This window comes from Primulina tabacum, chromosome 3, assembly GCF_025594145.1.
Source record: "Primulina tabacum isolate GXHZ01 chromosome 3, ASM2559414v2, whole genome shotgun sequence".
NCBI lineage: Eukaryota > Viridiplantae > Streptophyta > Magnoliopsida > Lamiales > Gesneriaceae > Primulina > Primulina tabacum.
The window spans coordinates 5,196,840-5,219,378 of record NC_134552.1 but is presented as its reverse complement, the minus strand read 5'-3'; the positions used below and the strand labels follow the sequence as shown (position 1 = coordinate 5,219,378).

Below are 22,539 nucleotides of genomic sequence, written 5' to 3'. Positions count from 1 at the left end.
CTTCCACTTCCTCTTCCTCTTCCTCGCATTAAATTCTCCCAATTTCACTTCTAAACATTAAGCTGTATAGATTGTAACATGGTAGAGCAGCTCAAATATCACGATTTGTTCTATTTATGCTTTGCTCGCCAATATTCTCGATCTTGGCTACGATTTGCTAATCTGCAACTTCCGATAATTAATCACGTGACTTTGGACTCTCATTCAAATTACATTATTAAAAGTTTGTTGGTTTACGTAGAAATATAGTTGATGATAATTGTTCAATTCAAATATTAAGCCGTTCCGTTAATCAATCATCACATTCTAATTTTTTATTCAATAAATATTGGATTGGGCTTGTTTTCCTATTTCAAGACCAGTTGTGTTGGACTGGACCCTGTTAATTGTAACTCCTTCTTTGGTCCATCTAAAGCTCAGGGATTTCTGTTCAAAACACATTGTAACCCAATAGTATGTAGCCCTATGGGCCACATTTGGGTTTTTTTTTTTTTTTTAAATTTTACTCTAACCATGTGACAACACCTTCAACAAAATGTGAATCACATGGTGGTAAAAATATGGAACCCGCAGACAAGTTTAAAAATACATATGGTGTTCGAAACTCGATTGTAACAATCAAACATGGGGAAAATGGGAATTCAACCACAATACAAACGCTAATAATAAGTATCTTAAAACGAGAATAGTCTTTGGATTAATACTCTTCGTTCTCTTTAATTTATTGTGACTGGCTGTCACGGATTCATCGTAAGAACTTATTTTTGTTTTAAAGAAAGACTTAGTTTTGTGTGTCATGACTCGACTCAAGTCGACTCCATCTCGAGTAACTGGTAGTCAATTGTTCAAATAAAAACGACGAGATTAACAGGCATACTAGTTATTAGATTAATTACTTGTATTGTCGGATGTGAGTCTAATACGTTACCATATATACTAATATTTATTTATGCATTAGGAAATTAATTACGGTGATCCAAACTATTCTGAAAGCAATCCCTTGAACGGAACATATAGTTCAAATATCCGATCCAAATACTTAAATACCGAAAGTTGGCCATTTAGCATTTGTTTGATGTTTTATTAACTGGGCTGAGACATAACGGGCCTGAATTTATTGGGAACCCCATCCAAATTTCAGTAAATTAACCAGGAGCTTTACGGTCTATATATATTGGATGATTGACGGTTCAGCAAGTCTTGTACGACATACTAATTCGAAAAAATATTGTCTGGGGCGGGTGTAGGACGAGTTTGGATAAACCCGATCACCTCGGGAACCATGTTAGTCTAATCTGGGTCAGCCACATTGGACCTGCATATGATTTTTATTTTTTATTAAATGCAAAATAAAAAAGTTTTAAAATTAATATATCATTAAAATTTATATTAATATTATTTAGATCACAAGATCTTTTTTTTTTTGAAGCTACATTATCACAGGTTAAAATTTATCAATTTATTTATTCAGTTAGTGACAAAAGAAAATTATAATGATATATTTTCATATCAAACACATCATCATATAATAAAATTATCCGAATTCTAATTATTATGTCAAAAAATTGTGTGAGACGGTCTCACGGGTCGTATTTTGTGAGACATATCTCTTATTTGGGTCATCCATGAAAAAGTATTACTTTTTATGCTAAGAGTATTACTTTTTATTATGAATATAGGTAGGGTTGACCCGTCTCACAGACAAAGATTCGTGAGACCGTCTCAACCTACTCAATTATTATTAGCTGAAATTATGAATTAAGGCTTTCATTGTTCAATATAAGAAAAAATATAAATATATTATTTGTATTATATACATACATTTATATATAATATTTATATATATAATGACGGGGAACGTCTACTAAATCTTTAGATCTTCTTAATCGGGTCTGACACATCACGACCGGGACATGTTCCATATGATATCAAACCTAAGCTCGGTTCATTTTCATCCCTAAATATTGACAATGTAATAATACGAAAAAGAAAGTGAAGGGAAGACCGGATGAAAGAACCCATGATACACGGACCAGCTTCGCCCGACCTATATTGGAACCGGGTTGCCTGTCGGTTCCAGAATTTCAAATTTTCAAAACTAAATCCGGAGCCAACCGTAATTATAAACTATCCAACTGTATGTATATTTTTTTTAATAGAAAAAAGGGAAGACAAAATAAGAAAAAATGATGCACAGAAAAAAAGAAAACTGCCCCTAATTTACTGCGCACCACTCCTATAAATAGGCTGGACACTAAGCCCTAGTATTCCTATTCCCACTCTGCATCGCACATTGTCCGGAGACGTCTTTGTATACGCCTCAGGCCATTCCAGTTCCTTCTCCGCAAAATCCAATATCTGACAATGAGAGAGTGCATTTCGATCCACATTGGTCAGGCCGGTATTCAGGTCGGGAATGCCTGCTGGGAGCTTTACTGCCTCGAACATGGTATCCAGGTTTGTATTTTTTATTTTTTTTAATTCTTTTGTGTTAGATCTGTGGTTTAAGGGATCCTAAATTTCTGTTTTTTTTATATGATGATGTGAATTTGTCAGATCTGGGGAGATTTCTCATTGTTATTTTGGTTTTCAGAATGAGAGTGTTGTAGATCTCACATCAACATTCGATTTTTTTTGAAAATGACTGGAGGAGATTGTGATTGTCAGAAAATTTATCATAAGTCGTAGGTCCGACTTTGGTTTCTTTCTAGATTTCGTTTTGTGGTCAATTTTTTATGTGTGTAATTGTAGGTCAGGAGGGAAGTTTTATTTCGCTCGTATTTGTTGTAGTTTGTGGGGTTATATGATTACATAGATCTATGCTATCTTATTTATTTAATTCATTTCTTTGTGATCTATGAAGAAAATGTATCAGAAACCGTAGATCTAAATGCTTTTTTATAATTCGGTTTCTGTAATATTTCAAAAGTTCAATTTTAGATCTAAAATGGACTTCTGTCAGATTCGCTGTTCTTATCGTCTTGTGCGGTATCTTATGGTTGGCATCGGGAAATTGAATTATTATTATTTTTGATTCAAATATTTTCATGATCTACCTTGTGTAGGCTGATGGGCAAATGCCCGGAGATACCACGGTGGGCGGAGGAGATGATGCCTTCAACACGTTCTTCAGTGAAACAGGTGCTGGGAAACACGTCCCACGTGCTGTTTTTGTAGATCTCGAGCCTACTGTGATCGACGAGGTCCGCACAGGTGGTTACCGCCAGCTCTTCCATCCGGAGCAGCTGATCAGCGGCAAAGAGGATGCCGCCAACAACTTTGCTAGAGGTCATTACACTATTGGCAAAGAAATCGTGGATCTCTGTCTTGATAGGATCCGGAAGCTTGCAGACAACTGTACTGGTTTGCAAGGTTTTCTGGTGTTCCATGCTGTTGGTGGAGGCACCGGATCCGGGCTTGGATCTTTGTTGCTGGAGAGACTCTCTGTCGACTACGGAAAAAAGTCGAAGCTAGGATTCACTATTTACCCTTCTCCTCAGGTTTCAACTGCTGTGGTTGAGCCATATAACTCTGTGCTTTCGACCCACTCTCTTCTGGAGCACACTGATGTTGCTGTGCTTCTTGATAACGAGGCTATATATGACATCTGCCGCAAATCACTTGATATTGAGAGGCCTACGTATACCAACCTCAACCGACTAATTTCTCAGGTAATTCATCGGTCAAGGGTATAAAATAATGCATCCGGTACTGTGTATCAATGGTCCAAATTCAGAATTTATTCGTTTGGAAATTTGTCCAGGTGATATCTTCTCTGACTGCATCTTTACGATTTGATGGGGCATTGAACGTGGATGTGAACGAGTTCCAGACTAACTTGGTCCCATACCCAAGAATCCACTTCATGCTTTCATCATATGCACCTGTTATCTCCGCTGAGAAGGCATACCACGAGCAACTCTCTGTTGCTGAAATCACCAACACTGCTTTCGAGCCATCGTCTATGATGGTGAAGTGTGACCCTCGCCATGGGAAATACATGGCCTGCTGTTTAATGTATAGGGGTGATGTTGTTCCCAAGGACGTGAATGCCGCTGTTGCCACCATCAAAACCAAGAGGACAATTCAATTCGTGGACTGGTGCCCAACTGGATTCAAGTGTGGTATCAACTATCAGCCCCCCACTGTTGTTCCTGGTGGGGATTTGGCCAAGGTTCAGAGGGCCGTTTGCATGATTTCCAACTCAACCAGTGTCGCTGAGGTCTTCTCAAGAATCGATCACAAGTTTGATCTGATGTACTGCAAACGTGCGTTCGTGCATTGGTACGTCGGTGAGGGTATGGAAGAAGGAGAGTTCTCAGAAGCGAGGGAAGACTTGGCTGCTCTCGAGAAGGACTACGAGGAAGTTGGAGCCGAGGGTCCTGAAGGAGATGATGAAGATGAGTACGAATAGATTTGTTCTTTCCCAACTAAATCAGATCAAGCATTTGTCTTGCGAATGTCTTTCTGTTTTCTCTGTGATTTGTGTTTCTCGTGTTTGTTATTCTTGTGTGTGCTCGTGTTTTGTTAGCCGCAAAACTTGTGATGCCAGTGTGTTTGAATTCATCTTGTTGTCGAGTTAATTGCGTTAACTTTTTTTAATAATATAATCATAAAATGAAATTTGTGCTAATATATAATCATATTTTAATATAGTAAATTCGAAACTTTAAATTCTAAATATTATAATTTTGCGCACTGTTTGGTAGAGTGGCATCATCCTCTCCAAAAATTGGTAAAGGTCATGGGTTCAAAATCCAGCAATCCCACCTCAAAAACTAAAAAAATTGGATATTTCTACTATATATATTTTTTACTAATATATTAATATTTAACTTACATTCTTGTAATTAAAGAATTATTATTATATTCATAACTCAATAAATTCAGATTAAAACGAAAATTCATTTATATAGTTAGTTTTTTCGATTATATTATTGATCTACGTGGAAAAACATAAATAAATATAGTTATGACACAGAAAATAAAAGAGTTAAACTACATTTTATATTTGCATTTTTTTTTTCTTTTTCAGAAATAAAGGGCAACTGAAGAGGCACGATCTATATATTCTTGCTTGGAGTTTACTCATTGAAGCTATACTAGTTTTCTTCTAATCTACGCATTAAACTTTAAAATTTGAATCTTCAAGGAGACTTTAATTAAATTAAACTCTGGTCTGGAAAAATGTGTGTTTATTTTTTTATATTTCAAATATATCCTCTAAAAAATTTCGAAAATAATTATTTGCATAAATTTTAATATATTTAGCTTTTATTTTAATTATGGAAAAAATTATATTAATAAAATATTTTATATTATTTTATAAAAAAATCTTTTTAAAATAAGACTTTAAAATCATAAATCAGCTGATATAACAGAAATATTTACACACGTTCTAAAATAAACACCGTGAACCGTAATATTTATTGCAAATTGTATAATTAATTATTTTGTGTGAAAATTTATGTGCACTTTCATCGACATTATATTTCTTTTGGACCATTAATTAAACACGTGGCTTTAGTATTGAACATTAATCTAACGATATTTTCAAGATGTCAAACTAGGTTGTCCGTTGGTGAGACGGTCTCACGAGTTATATTTTATGAGACGAATATCTTATTTGGGTCATCCATGAAAAAATATTACTTTTTATGCTAAGAGTATTAATTTTTATTGTGAATATCGGTATGGTTGACCCGTCTCACAGATAAAGATACGTGAAACCGTCTCACAAAAGACCTACTCATAAATAAGTTGAATTAATATTTTCCTAATCCTCCAAAAACACAGTCTCAACCCTATTTTGACATACGCATATGTTTTACTTTGAAGCTCGTGTATAACCGTTTGTGTGATTAGCCCTAAAAATAATGAGTATGTCTCTTGTGAGACGGTCTCATGAATCTTTATCTATGAAACAGGTCAATCTTACCGATATTCACAATAAAAAGTAATATTTTTTCATGGATGACACAAATAAGATATCCGTCTCACAAAAAACGACTCGTGAGACCATCTCACACAAGTTTTTACCAAATATAATATCCAATCTCATCCCTGAACTACAAAAATAGTCATTAATAAATTTGACATGACAATAAACTAATTGTTAGACCCAAATTATGCAAAAAATCCCCATCGATAACAAAAGCCCATCTGATTTGAAAACTCAAATGATGTCAACGTTCACTAGAGCTGCAGTTCGATCGAGAAGGCGCACGATTGAGAAAATTGACCCATGATCCACGATGGATGATCGTGAAAAATAACAAAACTGTTAGGAAGAATGAAACAAAAACAAACAGGAGTCATTAGAAAATGATTTCACAATAATTCATCAACAAACGTTATAAAAAATGCTCTGCATATCCATTAATTATACTTCATTTTCAGTTTGTATGATTATAGTTTTCCTTTAACTTTTTCATTTTTATGCGGCTTTTATTCATTCAGCTTTTATTTTTAATTTTTAGTTGTAAAAATATCGACTCATAAAAGCATCATATTACATATATATTTTTTCTGTTACTTATGAATATTTTTTAATTTCTTTTTGTTTTTTTTAAAACTAAATTTCTGATTCTTGATGGCTGATGCTTTATCGAAGGAGTTCGTACTAACACCGATTCGAGGCTAACATCGTTCGGTTTTAGAAATCTAATTTTCGCATTTAACACGATTTTGTATATGACACGTTGACAAATTTTCGTGATACACTAATGGATCTTAGCACGAGGCCAATCGACCCTTTACAAATGGATCCATACCCTGGCTTAATAAAATGATCCCACAACTATGTCGTGATGAAATCCATTTTTTGATGTTTAAGTCGAAATCTTTATGTTGTCAACTTCGGATTATCATGGTACTTGAGAAAAAAGCGTGATTAAACCAAATAATTCTCACACTATGAAAGATAGTAATCTTATTAGATAATTAATATAAAAATATAATAATTTATTGAAAAAATTGAATGAAACATATGAAAAAAACAAAAATATGTAATTAATAAATGTTTAATCTTTCTAAACAACGAATTTTTATCGAAGTGATAGCTAAAGCTTAATGTTTCCGCCAAACAAAACAGACTTTTACTAAATTTTAATTTTAATATTCATATCCGTAATATATACACAAAATTATACAGAAGAAAATCCAATCCAAAACTATATATATATATTTTAATATTTTATTATTTCGAATTTAATTTACAAACCAGGCAAAAATTCAGTGGCCATCAATCAATCAGTCTTGCCACCGAGAGGGGAAGCTGGTAAAACAGGCCTTGAGAATATCACAAAATCCCGAAACCCTAATTTACTCAATTTCCCCTCCCCGATATCGTCTCCCAGATGCAAATCCTCGGCTCTGATCCGCAAGACCTGATTAGTGGGCTCGCACTTTGTCACCGCCGCTCTTCCGATATTCGTTTCTTCCATCCGCCGCCATCATCATCACCGATCTCGGCGACTCCACCTCCTCCGTCGAAGAACCACAACTCTCCTGATCCATATCCACCGCCGCTGTCCCGGATTCTGAACCGGAATATTCTGGGCAAGAGAATACCCTGATCTTCTGATGGAAGCTGCAATACATGGAGAACGAGGTAGACAAATCTGGTTTTTGTTATTATATATAGATCATATGTGGGAGTGGTGGAAGGATGTAGATTGCGTGTGATATTTGTGTGTGAATTGAGTGTTGGGGTGAGGTGTGCAGAATACTTGGCAAGCTTGGCCGAGCTTCCCGTTGAGTGACGCTCTTTCCATGGCGACATCAACAGCCGTATGGGCTTTCCACGCGTGTCCTTGACCAGATTTTTTCTTAAAAAAATAAAATAAAATATTTCATATATTTTTTATATATAAGAAAAAAATATAGTTCAATAGTTCATTGTGCACAGGAGTGAGCAAGATTTCAAGTTAAATCGAATTAATCGATCGAACCGAGCCAATTCGAAAATTAAATTAGGTAATTTTGGAAATCCGGATACATCGGTTAATTCAGTTCGGTTACGGTTTTCAAAATTTTGAAATCGATTAACCGAATTAATCGATATAATAAATACTATTATTTAATAATTTTTATTATTTATTAATTTTTATATATATTTAAATTTTTAATTTTAAAATCAACCTTAATTCTAAACGTCTTGGTTTTTTTGTTATCACTTTTCTACTTTCCACAATTGACTTCATCCGTCGTCCACCCATCTCTCGTCATCGGTCGAGACGATGTCTGTCCATGTTATGTTATTTTATAAATTAAACATGTATTACTTATATTCACACAAAACTTATACATTTGTGATGTGTGTGGTTTTATATTTTTATACATTTGTGTAGACTGTAATGTTTAAAAAAAATTAAATATATAAATAAAAATAAAAGCACAATTATTTTTTAAAGCTAATCGGTTTAATTCGGTTTGGTTTTCATCGATTATGAAAATTAATTCGGTCGGTTCGGTTATGGATAAATGCCGAACCGACCGAATGCGTACTGCAAATTGTGTATATCTTAGTTGTGTTTTTTTTTTTTTTAATTTCCAAATGCGTAATACATTATTATTATAATAATAATAATAATAAAATGATGTGCACCAGAGTTGAGTTGAAAATGATCGGGATACCTTAAAATTTTTTTTAATTACTATTAATAGATGTCGATTTTATGTGTTAACCTACATTGTTTAGAATGTTTTGTTGCATAATTAATTTTTTTTGTCTCAACTTCGTATTTTATACATTTAGTTGAAAAAAAGACGAACTTACAGTGGTGGTGCAAAAACCGGGCAACAAAGGTTGTGCTGGAGCCGAAAAAATGATGGCTCCATAACGAATTGAAGAAAATGAGTTGTTGCCGGCAAAATATGGATGGCGTGCTACGGCGATAAAAAAATGATCATCTCAGCGCAACACTAAAGATGAGAAAAGTTGGATAGAAAAGCTCGCGCTACGACGATAGAACATAACCGCCTAAGCACAACGCGATTATGAAAACAAAATATGCGTTGATCTTTGGGACAAGAAGGAAGAATTTTGTGAATTCTGAGGTGCGCATGAAAAGTGAAAACCTAGCAGAGATGCCGACGAGAACCAGGCGCATGAGAGAGAGCCGCGCAAGAGGGGAAAAACGAGACCAAGATAACTCAAGCGAATGACAAGAACTTCACAAGCGTTTTCTTCTTTTATCTTTTATTTTAGTTAGGATTTAGGGGATCTTACCTCCAAAAATTATGTTTTGATTTTTTTAAAGATTAAATTTTGTTTCTAAGCATATTTAATTATATTATTGTTTATATTGCATTTTTGAAACAAGATCAACTTCGAAGTGATTTTATATGTTATAATTGAAATCAAGATGAAATTTTGTAACATGATAGAGTGATATAATCTATGAATCTACAACTTGCATGTATATGATGTTGAGTATGTGTTGATGGCCATAAATCGAAAGTTAGAGAATTTTACGGTTCGTTAATGCGATTACAAATTTTAAATAGTATAATAACACTTGGTTACAACTTAATTAGATTAATATAACTCGGAATAATATATTAATAAAAAAGAGAATTCTATCAAAATCATTGCCTAAGAATTAAAATTCATTCATTTGAGAAGATCAATTAGTATGTGTATCGAAATCATACAAATGTTCTTTTATTAATTTAATTTATATTGTTTTAATTGTGTTTATTTCATCTTTTTATTTCAATATTAATAATTTATTTATTAATTAATTTTTAATCATTTTAATTAACTAAAGAATCGTGTTTTAAGTAAATTTGTCACTTTTCAAGATATATGGGGAATGACGTTCGTACTTATTTCACTATATTAAAATAACAATACAATGAAGTAAGGAATATCTCTAATAAAACTAAGAAACGTGTGGCTAAGAGAATGTGGAAAGTAAATGTATTTTTGTGGAATTATGAATTTTTTCAATATATATATATATATATTTTATAAAAAAAATAGAACATTTCTGGGAATAAAATTAATTATGGTAAAACTTATGTATATCTTTCATTTTGCGACCATTGAACAAATATTGAAAAGTTTATATGAATAAATGATTAAATTATACAGAAGGATCTTAAAAATAGTTAAGAAGATTTATGATATAAACTTTTGTTTAGTTGTTGGGGTCTAAACGTGCCTAAATATTATTGGTAAATAGTGGGATCAGCCGGTATGTTCGGTCGATTCATATTCAATGAGTTTTCATCTTTCTTCTCGAAAATATGAATTTTTCATTATTTAATTTCTATATGTGATTTGTCAAACCTCTGCTTAGGGTCATAACAATTTCTGTGATGTAATTTAAAATATTTGAGTTACGTTATTATTATTACTATAGTATTTAGTAAAATGACAAACGCTTGATCCTATAATTGTTATCAGAGTCAAGGTCATGAGTTCGATTTTCATTTATTGCAAAAAGTGTAATTATTGAGTGATAGATTGTTGAGGTGCCATAATTGTCTCTGATAAGTACAGCGATCCAATCATGACACATGAATTGTTATACAATTTAAAATATTTAAATTGCACCATTACCATTAGTTATGATTTTTAATAGCACGTGAACCTACAACAATCACTTTGTTAAAATTAAACATCCTAACAAGTATTTCATTTTCCAAAGATGAATTAAAAAGAAACTTAGTCCTAATATCTTTATTCGTGACCATCTTACTCCAACATTATCTGGACAGACACAACTACGGTTTAGTAAACTCTAAAATGAAATAATTATTAAACAAAAAGTTGGATTCATGGTCCAATTAGATCAGTGTCTCAAAGTTTATACATACAAGTGGCAAGGGGCACGTCGAAATTTGTGGCAAGGGGATGTTGCCCAACTAACCACATAACCGTATTAATTCTTTACTAAATCTACCAAACATTTGATTACTTAAATAAGTTATCCTATCATATAATAATCAACCAAATGTAAACTTATACACAAATAACTAATTAACAAAAAAATCGATAATAACAGATATTTTCCCTTAGATTTTCATGTACTGCTAAAATATAAAATTCATTTTAATAAAATAATTATGAATGAATTAACGAGCTCACAAAATTACCCCAGACTTGATTGCAAATCAACTAAGAAGAGTAGGTATCTTGTGAGATGATCTCACGAATTTTATCTGTGAGTCGAGTCAATCCTACCGATATTCACAACAAAAAGTAATATCTTAGAATAAAAAGTAATATTTTTCATAGATGACCCAAATAAGATATTCGTCTCACAAAATAAGACTCGTGAGATTGTGTCACACGAATTTTTACCATCAACTAAATGTAAGAAACGGAGAGCTTGCTGGTAAATTTGATCAATCTTACTAGTTTTGTTTTGGCCAACAGGCTATACTTGAAGCAAAAATTGTATACTTTCAAGATGGCTGGAGGAATGTATTTGGAAGATCACTTGAATGATATCAATAAGATCATATTGGATCTTGAGAATATTGAAATCAAAGTTGACAACGAAGATTAAGCTCTCCTCCTCCTCCGATTATTGTCCAGCGAATTCGACAATATTTCGGACACAATGATCTATGGAAGAGATTTAATTACGCTTGAAGAAGTGCAGTCTGCCCTATTCGCAAAGAGATCAGAGGAAGTAGATGAATCAAGAGGTGAAGGGCTTAATGTTAGGGGAAGACCGAAGAAAAGAGAATTCAAATTAAGAAATATAACTAGATCGAAATCTAGAGATAAGAGGAAGTGATTTTTGTGCAAGGAAGAGGGACATTTTTAAGAGAGAATGTCCAGATCGCAAGAAACACAACCTGGATAAGAAGAATGATGGTGGAAATGCGATGTAGCCTTAGGGGTATGAGAGTGCAAAGATCCTTCGTGTAGCAAATGAAAAGGTAAGCCAGGAATGGGCATTAGACTCGGGTTGTTCTTTTCATATGTGCCCTGATATACAAGTCAATGATGATTATCTGTTAGCCAGGGATAGAACCAGGAGGAACATTACGCCATCCAAGAGATTTGGATACGCTAATATGATTGCCTTTGCTCTTGTGGCAGCCTCTTTGATTGACGAAGAAGAACCAATGTCCTTCGAAGAGGCCTGAGCAGTAACAATTCTGGTAAATGGCTAGAGGCAACGAAGGATGAGATGAAGTTTCTGGAGAAAAACTAAACCTGGGATTTGGTTGAAAAACCAATAAGCCAAAAAGTAATAGGCTGCAGGTGGGTGTTTAAGGTGAAAGAATCTATTCCAGAGGTGGAGAAGGTAAGATTTAAGGCTATGCTTGTGGCTAAGGGATATCTACAAAGTGAAGGGGTATATTACAACGAAGTGTTTTGTCCTGTGGTTAAACACATCTCAATAAGAATTATTCTTCCCCTGGTAGCACAAGAAAAAATGGAGTTGGAACAGCTTGATGTTAAGACAACTTTCTTGCATGGAGATTTAGAGGAGAAGATTTTCCTGACACAATCTGAATGTTTTGTCAAAGAAGGTGAAGAGGAGAAGTGCGTCGATTGAAAAGGTCCTTGCACGGACTTGAGCAATCCCCACGCCAATGGTACAAGAGATTTGACAATTATATGCTTAAATCCATTTTTGTTAGATGTGAGTATGACAACTGTGTTTACTTCAAGAGAAGTGAAACGGGAATCAGACGCTTTTTTATTGCTCTATGTGGATGATATTTTAGTAGCATCCAAGTGCAAATCTGAAGTAGATATGGTTAAAGAATTACTCAAGGATGAATTTGAGATGAAGGAGATGGGGCCAGCAAGCAAGATTCTTGGTTGGAAATCGAGAGAAATAAAGTTACTGGCAGACTCTTTATATCTCAAAGTTCATACATGGAGAAGGTGTTAAAGAGGTCCAAATGGATCAAGCTAAACCAGTGCAAACCCCTATGGCTAAACATTTCAAATTGTCACCTGAGACTGAAGAAGAGATGCTGGACATGGAATAGATCCCCTATTCAAGTGCATTGGGTTGTCTCATGTACGCCATGGTTTGCACTCGACCTGATCTAGCTTATGCAGTGAGTTTGGCGAGCCTTTATATTAGTAGACCAGACAGAGACCACTGGGAGGTAGTAAAGTGGATCTTCAGGTACTCAGGGGAACATTTGGAGTGGGATTTCTTAACTGGTTATGTGTGTGCATATCATGGAAATGTGGTGAGTTGGAAATGTAACCTACAGCATGTAGTGTCATTATCCACCACAGAAGCTGAGTTCATTGCAGTCACTGAAGCGATTAAAGAAGCCTTGTTGATGTACGGAATGGTTGCCGAGTTGGAAGCTCAAGAGGTGGTGACTAAGATGTTTTGTGGTAGCCAACGTGGGATTCATTTGGCTAGGAATCAGTGCACACTTTTCTAGTCAATATTTATTCTGCTACTTGAATAACTTGCTGTGAAACTTTAGCGATTCTCTCTGATAACAATTCGAATGTAGAAAATTGAGTATATTTTGAGGGGATGACCATTTTTGGTTTACATATGGTTTCAGGTGAGGAGTAGAGCAGATTTGTACAGAGCATTTGATAAGTATAATATTGGAGATAAAGTAGTACTGAAAATAAAGAGCAGCAATCAGGATGTGGAGGTGCCCGTTATTTTGGAGGAAGATGATAAATGAGGCTCATATTTTTTTTCGAAACATACTAAAATAGAAGTAAAATTTATATCCAAAATTCATGAAATGAAATATTTTCTTTATTAATTACCTTATATATCATAACAAAGCTAACAAGGAAACAGCAAGAAAGCTGCAGACTGCACATGCATTTTTCTTCTGTTCACAAAACTAATCCTGCTCAACTTATTATGACACCATACCAATTGATCCCTCGTCACTCTCGACATACTCAATACCTTACACACTAATTTCATATCTACTTGCGAGAAAAAGTAGAGGACTTCGTCCCATTCATCTTCATCCGTGCTCCGATGAAATCTCCGGAGAATACAATTTTCGCTCCTTAGGATATCCTTGATTCTCCTCTCCTTCTGCATTCCACGATTAAATGAATAAGTACATCAATCAACATGTTAAGATGTATGAAAACACTAATTTAAATTGATATAAAATTATAGAATGTGACGTGAATATCACAAAACCATACTTCAACTCAAATAAACGACATATTTCGATTGTTTTTTATCTGTCCCAAATAAGGGACATACAGAAGATTAATGCCGAATAAATTAGGAGGAAAGTAAGTACCTTGAGAAGATCTTTTTTGAGGTGGAGAAGCAGCTTGTTGTCTTCAGAATTAGAAACCTGCTGGGCCATTTTCTTGATGGATGCGACGTTACAATCTTTGTCAGCTCCAATAAATCTCCAAAACAATCGAATCGATTCTTCCACTATTTCCACTAACATACCACTTGTCACACCATATTCATCCAAAATATCATTTTTCCCACTCTCCGTTTTGTCTTTCATTTTGTCCTCTGCCACAACAAATTATGTCATTTATCTTACTACATGCTAATCTTGTGATTATTTTAACCTATGAACTCAAATATTTTAAATTATACACAAGCTACGTTTTAAACAAAGAGCTACATACATGGTAATTTTACGGTTTCACCTATATGGCTCTTGAATCAATATAAAAAAATTATTTGGTAAATGCATTTACTGATTTACCACCATAATTCAAACCAAAAAGAAGCTAGCTAAGCATGCATTTATTTAAAGTACACAAACAACGTTCAATGTTACCTCTTATCAAAGGAACTTGAAGAAGGTTGCGAAGAACGCATCGATTTTGGACGTAGCTGTGAACTCTAGGCCCTTGGAACGGCTCATCTTCAATAAATCTCTGAATGAGCACCTGAAACTGCTGAAACTCTTCCGCGACCTGGTTGTATCGCTGGGCTCGACGAGGATCCGAATCCCACAAATCCAAGGCCTTTTCGTACTGCCAATGCAAGAATTCCCAAGAAAGGCAAATCTGGCCAACGTATACGACTTCGATGTCGCCATGTAATTCGTTTATGAACTTCTTCATGGGGTTGCTGCCATGGATCTCGTGTTTCCATCGCCACAGATTCTGGGTAACCAGGGATTTTAGCGTTGGTGGCGATGGTGGGATTGAGTGGAGAGGGTCGTTTAGCTGCAAGAAACCTGTGGTCGAGCACACAAGTTACATTGGAAGGTTCAATCCGTTTATGTTGAATTGCAAAACAACACCAAATCTCCCTTCCCATCCATCTTCAACGTTGCTATTTATTATTTGTCGGACGATAAAATTGTTAAATTTATCCCGTTTATATTTCATATTATTTTTAAAACCCAAAAAAAAGTTCAAATAAAGATTTTAGAAAACGATTGGTTTATATGGGATATTTCGTTTTATCATTGATCAAAAATTTGCGTGAGACGGTCTCACGGGTTATATTTTTGTGACTACTCTTGTTATCAATTATCGGGGGAATGAAATGTATCCTAAAAAAAATATGGCAGCAGTGGACTGACCTATGGCATACATCTTTTGGTAGTTCAAAATATCGAATTTGCGCATCCTTTCTCCGTAGCTCTTGAAAAATTTGTGAAGCTCCCCTATACAGCCTTCATGCTGGAACATTTCATCAATCTTCCATGGCTTCAAATCTTCCGATATTCTTGGCGACTCGGATTCTTCGAAAATGGTGGGCAGGCCCGTGGCACGAACTTTTCTTAGCTCCATTTTCAACTGCTCAATCAGTTCTTGATGTTCCCACAACGACTCCAGCTTGTTTGCATCATCCGAATGCGAATTTGGCGAGTCCTTTGATTGGGGCTCTTTGGATTGGTCTTTCGTCCTAAGTTCTGTGTCGTCGTTCTTGTCGGAAAAATCGGCATGTGACAGGAAATCTAAGTTCAATGTCTTAAGATTACCTGGATCGTCATCCGTGACATGAAAGTGCTGCAAAAACTCTTGATTCTCGTTGAATTCCGACAACTCATTCTTTGGATCACTTGTCTCGATATCGAATCCATCGTCCAAATCTTTGTCGGATAGGAATTCGTCGCTGGTTAAGTCTGTATCAGATTCCAACACAGAGATTTTGTCATCTTGAAAGGGGGATTCCTCGAGAAAATCTTCTTGATTTGCACGAAATTCCTCCGTCGGGGCCACTTCTGCCAATTTTTCATCACGAAATTTTCCACTTACATCACCAACATGTTCCAGATTTATATCGAAAAGACCTTCTGCATCTTCAGATGTATTACAGATTTCATTTCCATCAACTTCATTCACGTGTTGTGAAGTCTCGGTTTCTTCGTATGTACCGATACTCGCACAAGGGATCAGTTCAGAACGAAACAAGAAACATCGATCTTTCTGAAATTCAATAAATTCCTCAAGGGTTGGGAATTTAAATTTCAAAAACACCTCCGAATCATGTTCTTCTTCATGATGATCGCCATTTCCCTCTGTTTCAGTCTCTTGATAATTGATCGGGGAACCACCAATTTTCTGCAGCCTGTGTCGAAACTAAGAAATAAACAACACATAGAGAACTGACATGGAAACGAATCCGTAACACTTGAGAAAAGACATGCACGAACCTGGAAAACCACGTGAAGACGAGACTGAGGAGTGGGAGGAAATAAATGGAAACAAAGGACAAAAAGCCTTGGATAAAAGACTCCATCTTCTGGCAGATGAAGCTTGAAACACAATCCATTTTCAGGAAACTGAAAAAGATTTACTGACAAGAACTGATTTTTGAAAGAAGCATCAAGTTTTACGGGTTCTAGATTCAGTCTGAAGCAATGAAAAGACAGGTGATTCGATTCATGACTCCTTTGAATATTTCAAATTATGAATGGACTTGGCACCTGTAAACAATGAAACCCACTCGAATTTGAGTAAAAAAGACACGTAAATCAGAGTCTGAAGAAGTTGAAATCAGACCTAATTGGGAGGGAAGATGAGATTTTGACAGCAAGAAATGAGGGGAGATGGTTACCTGCAAACGACTGGGCACTAAAACTCGTTTCTTTGCCTGCTTACAGGCATGGAATTCTCTCTTGCATTTGTTCATCTTTTTATTATCATTACATATATACATGCGTAATGAATATATTACTTTTAATATATCTATCTATATATATATATATATATATAAACTTATAGAAACATGAATTTTTGTTGGTTTTTTTTGGGGGGATTTGGCAAGAAAATATTAAATGGATATAGGTGGGTTCACGAACTTTTCGAGTTTACTCGATAAATATTTGATTTGTAGTCAAATTTATTCAACTCGAACATGTTCGAATTTTTTTGAGCCAAACTCAAGTCAAAATTATTTTGTTCGATACTTCGTGAGTCGTTTACAAAGTTTAATATTTTATTAATATAATATAATTATATATGAATATACATACAATTCGAGCATTTCGAACGTTTCGAGCTTTCGAACTTTCATTCACGAACCATACTATTCGAACTTCGCGAATAGGTTTGAAGATTTCGAGCCAAACTCGAACTTCTTTTTCAGACGAACTCGAGCAAAACATTTAAAAATTTCGAGCTTCGAATCGATCGCAAAATCTAATATACTTAATTCGGGCCAAATTTAAACTTTATATTTTTAATATTCGATCGATTCGATTCGATTATATCCTAAATGTGACGTGAAAAAACAAAAAATTATCAAAGATTAGTGTTTGACTTGATAAAGTAGAAATTGGAAAAGTTGTCACTTTTTTGAAAATTGTGTTTTTAAAATTTTATTGTAATTTCTCTTTTAAATTTTTAAAAGATTTTTTTACTATCATATTTTCTAAAAAACCGTCACTTTCTTAAAGATATTAAAATCGGATTTAATAAATACTTTTTAAAAAATTAAGTATTCTGATTTATTTTTTTATTCATAAGATGATTGTATTTATTAAAATAGACATGATCTTAAGCATAAGATCACATATTTTTCATTTGAAAAAAATATATTTTACTAGATTTACTTCAATTATGTTGTCAACGTTTCATTTCAACCTTACAACCAAAGGGTAACAATGTAGAGGCCTAATAGTATTAGCAATAAACCCTCCACATATGCCTTAATTTGCTTCCAACACATCAACTTATTTGTCCCATTAATTTAATAAAAATACAGTTCTTTAGTACCAATTATTCATCAAATATCGTCTTATTTTATTTTATTTTAAGGGTAGGTCTCTTGTGAGACAGTCTCACGAATCTTTGTAGGACCGAGTGCTTACCGCTTTACCAAAAGCTACATCTGGTGGTAATGGTGCAACTCAAATCTTTTACCGCACAGCAGCTCAAGCACCACGGTTCGATCGCCACCAACCAGGGACAATTATTGCACCCAACAATCTTTATCTGTGAGACTTATCAACCTTACCGATATTCACAATAAAAAATAATAGATGACCCAAATAAGATATCGATCTCACAAAATACGACCCGTGATATCGTCTCACACAAGTTTTTCTTTATTTTAATTTTAGACGAAAAAATTTGATTTACAATAAGAATTTAATTCGAAATATTTTTAATCAGAAATCAAATCGTTGATCGATTTCAAATGAAGCAATTGAAGCACGCACTTAACGTTTGTGTGTAGATGGATGAGTTTAGGTTGTGTAAATTTCAAAATTGATTTTAAATCTATTAATTAGAAATATGCTGTTTGTAAAATCATTAAGAGAGATTAACGATGCCAATTTCAAACTAAACATAATTAATTTGATTTCTTAAAATCAAATTCATAATTATTTACTTTTGCAATTTAAGTCTAAATTCATGGAATTGAAAGTTTGCTTTTACATCAAACCATCTCCTTCACCACCTGAAATCAACCATATATCAAATTCACCATTTTTTCTTTGACGCCAAATCCTGAACATTCCCGAACAATAGATCAAATAACCCTCAATTTCACTCAGTTCAGGCAAATTACCACATGTTTTTTTTTGTTACATATGTTTCACATATCTTTATTCGTGAAATGAGTCAACCCTGCTCATATCTACTTAATATTTTTGACATAAAAAATAATATTTTTCATTGATGACCTAAATAAAAGATTTGTATCATCAAAATTGTTTAATGAGATCGTGTCACATGAGTTTCCAGGTTAAGAAACGTTTTATATATTATTTGCATGTGAGCCTTGTGCGACATACTCGTCCGAGAAAGTATTGACACAAATAATCGAACTCTTGACCATACGCCTAACTACTTCACCAACTCAAACATCAACATATTATGGGCAATTATTAATTAATCGAAGTGTGGTTTCTTTGTGCGTGGGGAAAACGTATTATTATTATTTATGTTTTTGAAATGCATAATGTTTAAATTGCAAAACGTGTTTGATGTGAGTAAGAGATTTTCAAAATTTTAAGTTGTTTGAGAGTAAAATAATACTAAAAGGTGTTTGGTAGAGTATCTAGTTTTTTTTTAATAGTTTAAAATTATGATTTGATATTTTAATCTTTTAAAAAATTATGATATTCCAAAATTATCCTCAATTTTTATAAATACTTTTGAACTTTTTTAAAAAAAATATTAAATTTTATTTATATATGAGTTTTCAAAAATTTCGAATGAAATTCATAAAACTCTTATCATATTTAATTACAAACATTTATATTTTAAAAATATTTTACTTTTTTCATAAATTTATAAATATTCATATTATAACAAGAAAAATTAATATAGAAACAATATTTAAATTATATAATATTATTTAAATACATTATTGATGGTGTTCGTAGCCAAATTTAGATAATTGAAATAGATATGTATTATATATGTTAAGAATATTGTTGTTGTTTACTAAAAATTAAACTTGTAATCAAATTTTTCCAAACGCTCAAATTTAATTTATTTTAGCTTTGAACTTTTATTTCTAAATAATTAGATTTTTTAGCCCACCTCCAAACATACTGATAGGACCACCTGTTTAATGTAGGCCAGGCCCATAACAATAAATTGTTGCTGGTGGGCCTTATCAACAAGCCTTTTTGCATTGATTCGTTTATGGGCCATAAACTATATGTTTAGCCCAAATTGCATTTATTATTCCGTGAAAAGATAATAATCAAAAGCATACAAAACTTTAAACTCCACAGGTAAAATTAACAACTAGTTAATATGCACACGCGATACGTGTGTGTAAAATTTTTTTATTATTATCGATGAAATAAAGTGTAATTTAACAATTTATGAAGTGACTAAATTGATATTTAAATTGTTGAAATAAAAAAATAAAAATAAAAGTGTGTGTTGAAATTTTAAAAAAAATTTAAAAAAAACCTAAATAACAAAAAACAAAAGTGTAATATTAGTATCATATAATGGTAAAATTGGAAGAAAAAATTGGTGTAAAAACCTTAATAACAAAAAACAAAAGTGTAATATTAGAAACATAAAATATTTTTAAAGATTTTATAAAAAACATATGGTATGTTCCATTAATATTCAATAATTTTAAAACATAAGGTGGTCTTATCTCTCTAGCAATGACACACACATATATTTAAATTTTTGTGAGATTATCTCCCAAGTCAATTTTATGACAAAGATTTTCGATTCGATCTAATTCATTAAAAAATATTATTTTTTATAATAGATATGAATTGGATCAACTCGTCTCACAAGTTCAATATATAAGACTGTTTCACAATAAACCAACTTATATACATGTAAAGATGAATATTTATTTCTGGATTAGAGTAGATCTCTTGTGAGGCGGTCTCACGAATTTTTATCTATGAGACGGCTCAATCCTACCGATATTCACAATAAAAGTAATACTTTTAGCATAAAAAGTAATAATTTTTCATGGATGACCCATATAAGATATCTGTATCATAAAATACGACATGTGAAACTGTCTCGCACAAATTTTTGCCCCTGGATTAGTACAAAGCTACTTTGTTTTTGTATTTATTATATCCATAATTAAATAGTGACAGTCTGACATTAATTGGCGCACCAATTCAAATACAATTATTAAAAAGCGTTAATTAATAATATTCCGAGTTAGCATGCGGCATTAATAAGTGCATTTAACTTTCCTAAAAAAAGTAGAAGTAGGTTTAACTATTAATTATATTTTAAAATTTTTTGTGGTTAATCAATACAATTAAGGGAAAATTCTAAATTTGATCTCATAAAGATAAAGACTTGTTTTCATTTACAAAATTTGTTTTTTTTTTTCGCATTTTGTTCAATTTTTTTTTCTTATTTTCTCGAGTACGATTTGACATAATAGCAATGTCTAGTGTAATGTAAGTATTCCTCCAAATTTAACTAAATTTGTGAAACAAAATCAATTTAATGTATTATGAGTTTATGACCAAATTTTGAATAATGAAAAGATCTAAGTCCTATTATGGTTTTTGGATTTTTTTTTCCTACACTTAATTGTATAATTGAATTTTTATAATTTTTTGTGATGACATTATATGATGCAACATGTACAAGGACAGTCTTAGCAGAGGTAATTCTCATGTGAGACAGAATCGGGTATTTTTCCCAATATAACATTGGCAAAATGATATGATTTATTTATCCACAAATTTTGAATTTTTTCATAATTTATTTTTTAAAATGATAAAAAAATATTATAATTGGAATAAGTTTTTCCACAATTAAAATCATTTTTCAAAGTTAATTTTGAGAGAAATTTGATATAAATATCATATTTCATTTTTCATTTGTTCCAAATATATCTTAAATATATAGTCCACTAGCTATATTTAGTATTATTTTTTCTATTTTCTTACTAATCTTCGGGTATTCATTAAATACATCAGTTACTTCCAACATGTTTTTATGTCATATTAAACTTGCTTTTCTAATAGTTATTCCATATGTAAATTTGTTTTTCCAATAATTTTATTAATCTATATACGTGTAAAATTGTGTATAATTGACATTGTTTTCCGACTCTGCATTGACAAAAATACCCTTTATGCAAATTTGAAGAAAATAAAACTTATTATTATTGTAATATAAAGATAAAAATAATAGGACATAAATGCATCATCATTATTAATAATTATTTGACTTTAGAGCCTTATTGTAATGTATCTATATACCTATAAATCTATATCTATCTACATCTATATACCTATAAATCTATATACATATAAAAGTATAAATGATGTGCAAAGTTTTTACATTGTGATTTTACTACATTGCTAAAAAAATATACATTGTTTGTATTAATTGCATGGGCATTGGTGAAAAATCTATATAAAATTTAGGGATAAATTTGGGATATTGAATTTGTAATGTATTGATTATTTATTTAATTGATGCATTTATTTTTTTGAACTCATTAAACACATGAGGATCATAGTGTTTTTATTTTTTAATAGAAAATTGTAAAATAAGAAATTTTGAAAATAATATTACATAAAAATTGAATAGATATTTGATAATAAAAAATACATTAAAAAATAAATTTTCTTCGTACATATCTCTTACAAAAATATTAAAAGAATAGATTTTTAAAAAAAATATATATTTTTCATTAGAAATATTAAAAGAATATA

General features: G+C 32.5%; 2 protein-coding genes across 3 annotated transcripts; one reads left to right on the top strand and one right to left on the bottom strand.

Annotated features, from left to right (window-relative positions):
* The first annotated feature begins 2,237 nt into the window (after positions 1-2,237).
* On the top strand, positions 2,238-4,633 carry LOC142539540 (tubulin alpha-2 chain). Its single transcript, XM_075645080.1, has 3 exons — positions 2,238-2,457; positions 3,066-3,671; positions 3,764-4,633. Exons 1-3 carry the CDS (start codon positions 2,365-2,367, stop codon positions 4,412-4,414), a joined length of 1,350 nt encoding a protein of 449 aa, XP_075501195.1. The 5' UTR covers positions 2,238-2,364; the 3' UTR covers positions 4,415-4,633.
* A 9,063-nt stretch (positions 4,634-13,696) lies between these two features.
* On the bottom strand, positions 13,697-17,030 carry LOC142539538 (uncharacterized). Of its 2 annotated transcripts, XM_075645079.1 has the most exons (6): positions 16,971-17,030; positions 16,567-16,839; positions 15,490-16,481; positions 14,734-15,138; positions 14,230-14,459; positions 13,697-14,012 (listed from the first exon to the last, which is right to left on the bottom strand). In XM_075645079.1, the coding sequence occupies exons 2-6, from the start codon at positions 16,683-16,685 to the stop codon at positions 13,749-13,751; spliced, it is 2,010 nt and encodes a 669-aa protein (XP_075501194.1). In that variant the 5' UTR covers positions 16,686-16,839; positions 16,971-17,030; the 3' UTR covers positions 13,697-13,748. The 2 variants fall into 2 exon arrangements, with proteins under 2 accessions (XP_075501194.1, XP_075501193.1); XM_075645078.1 differs by having other exon boundaries at positions 16,567-17,024.
* Positions 17,031-22,539: the final 5,509 nt, after the last annotated feature.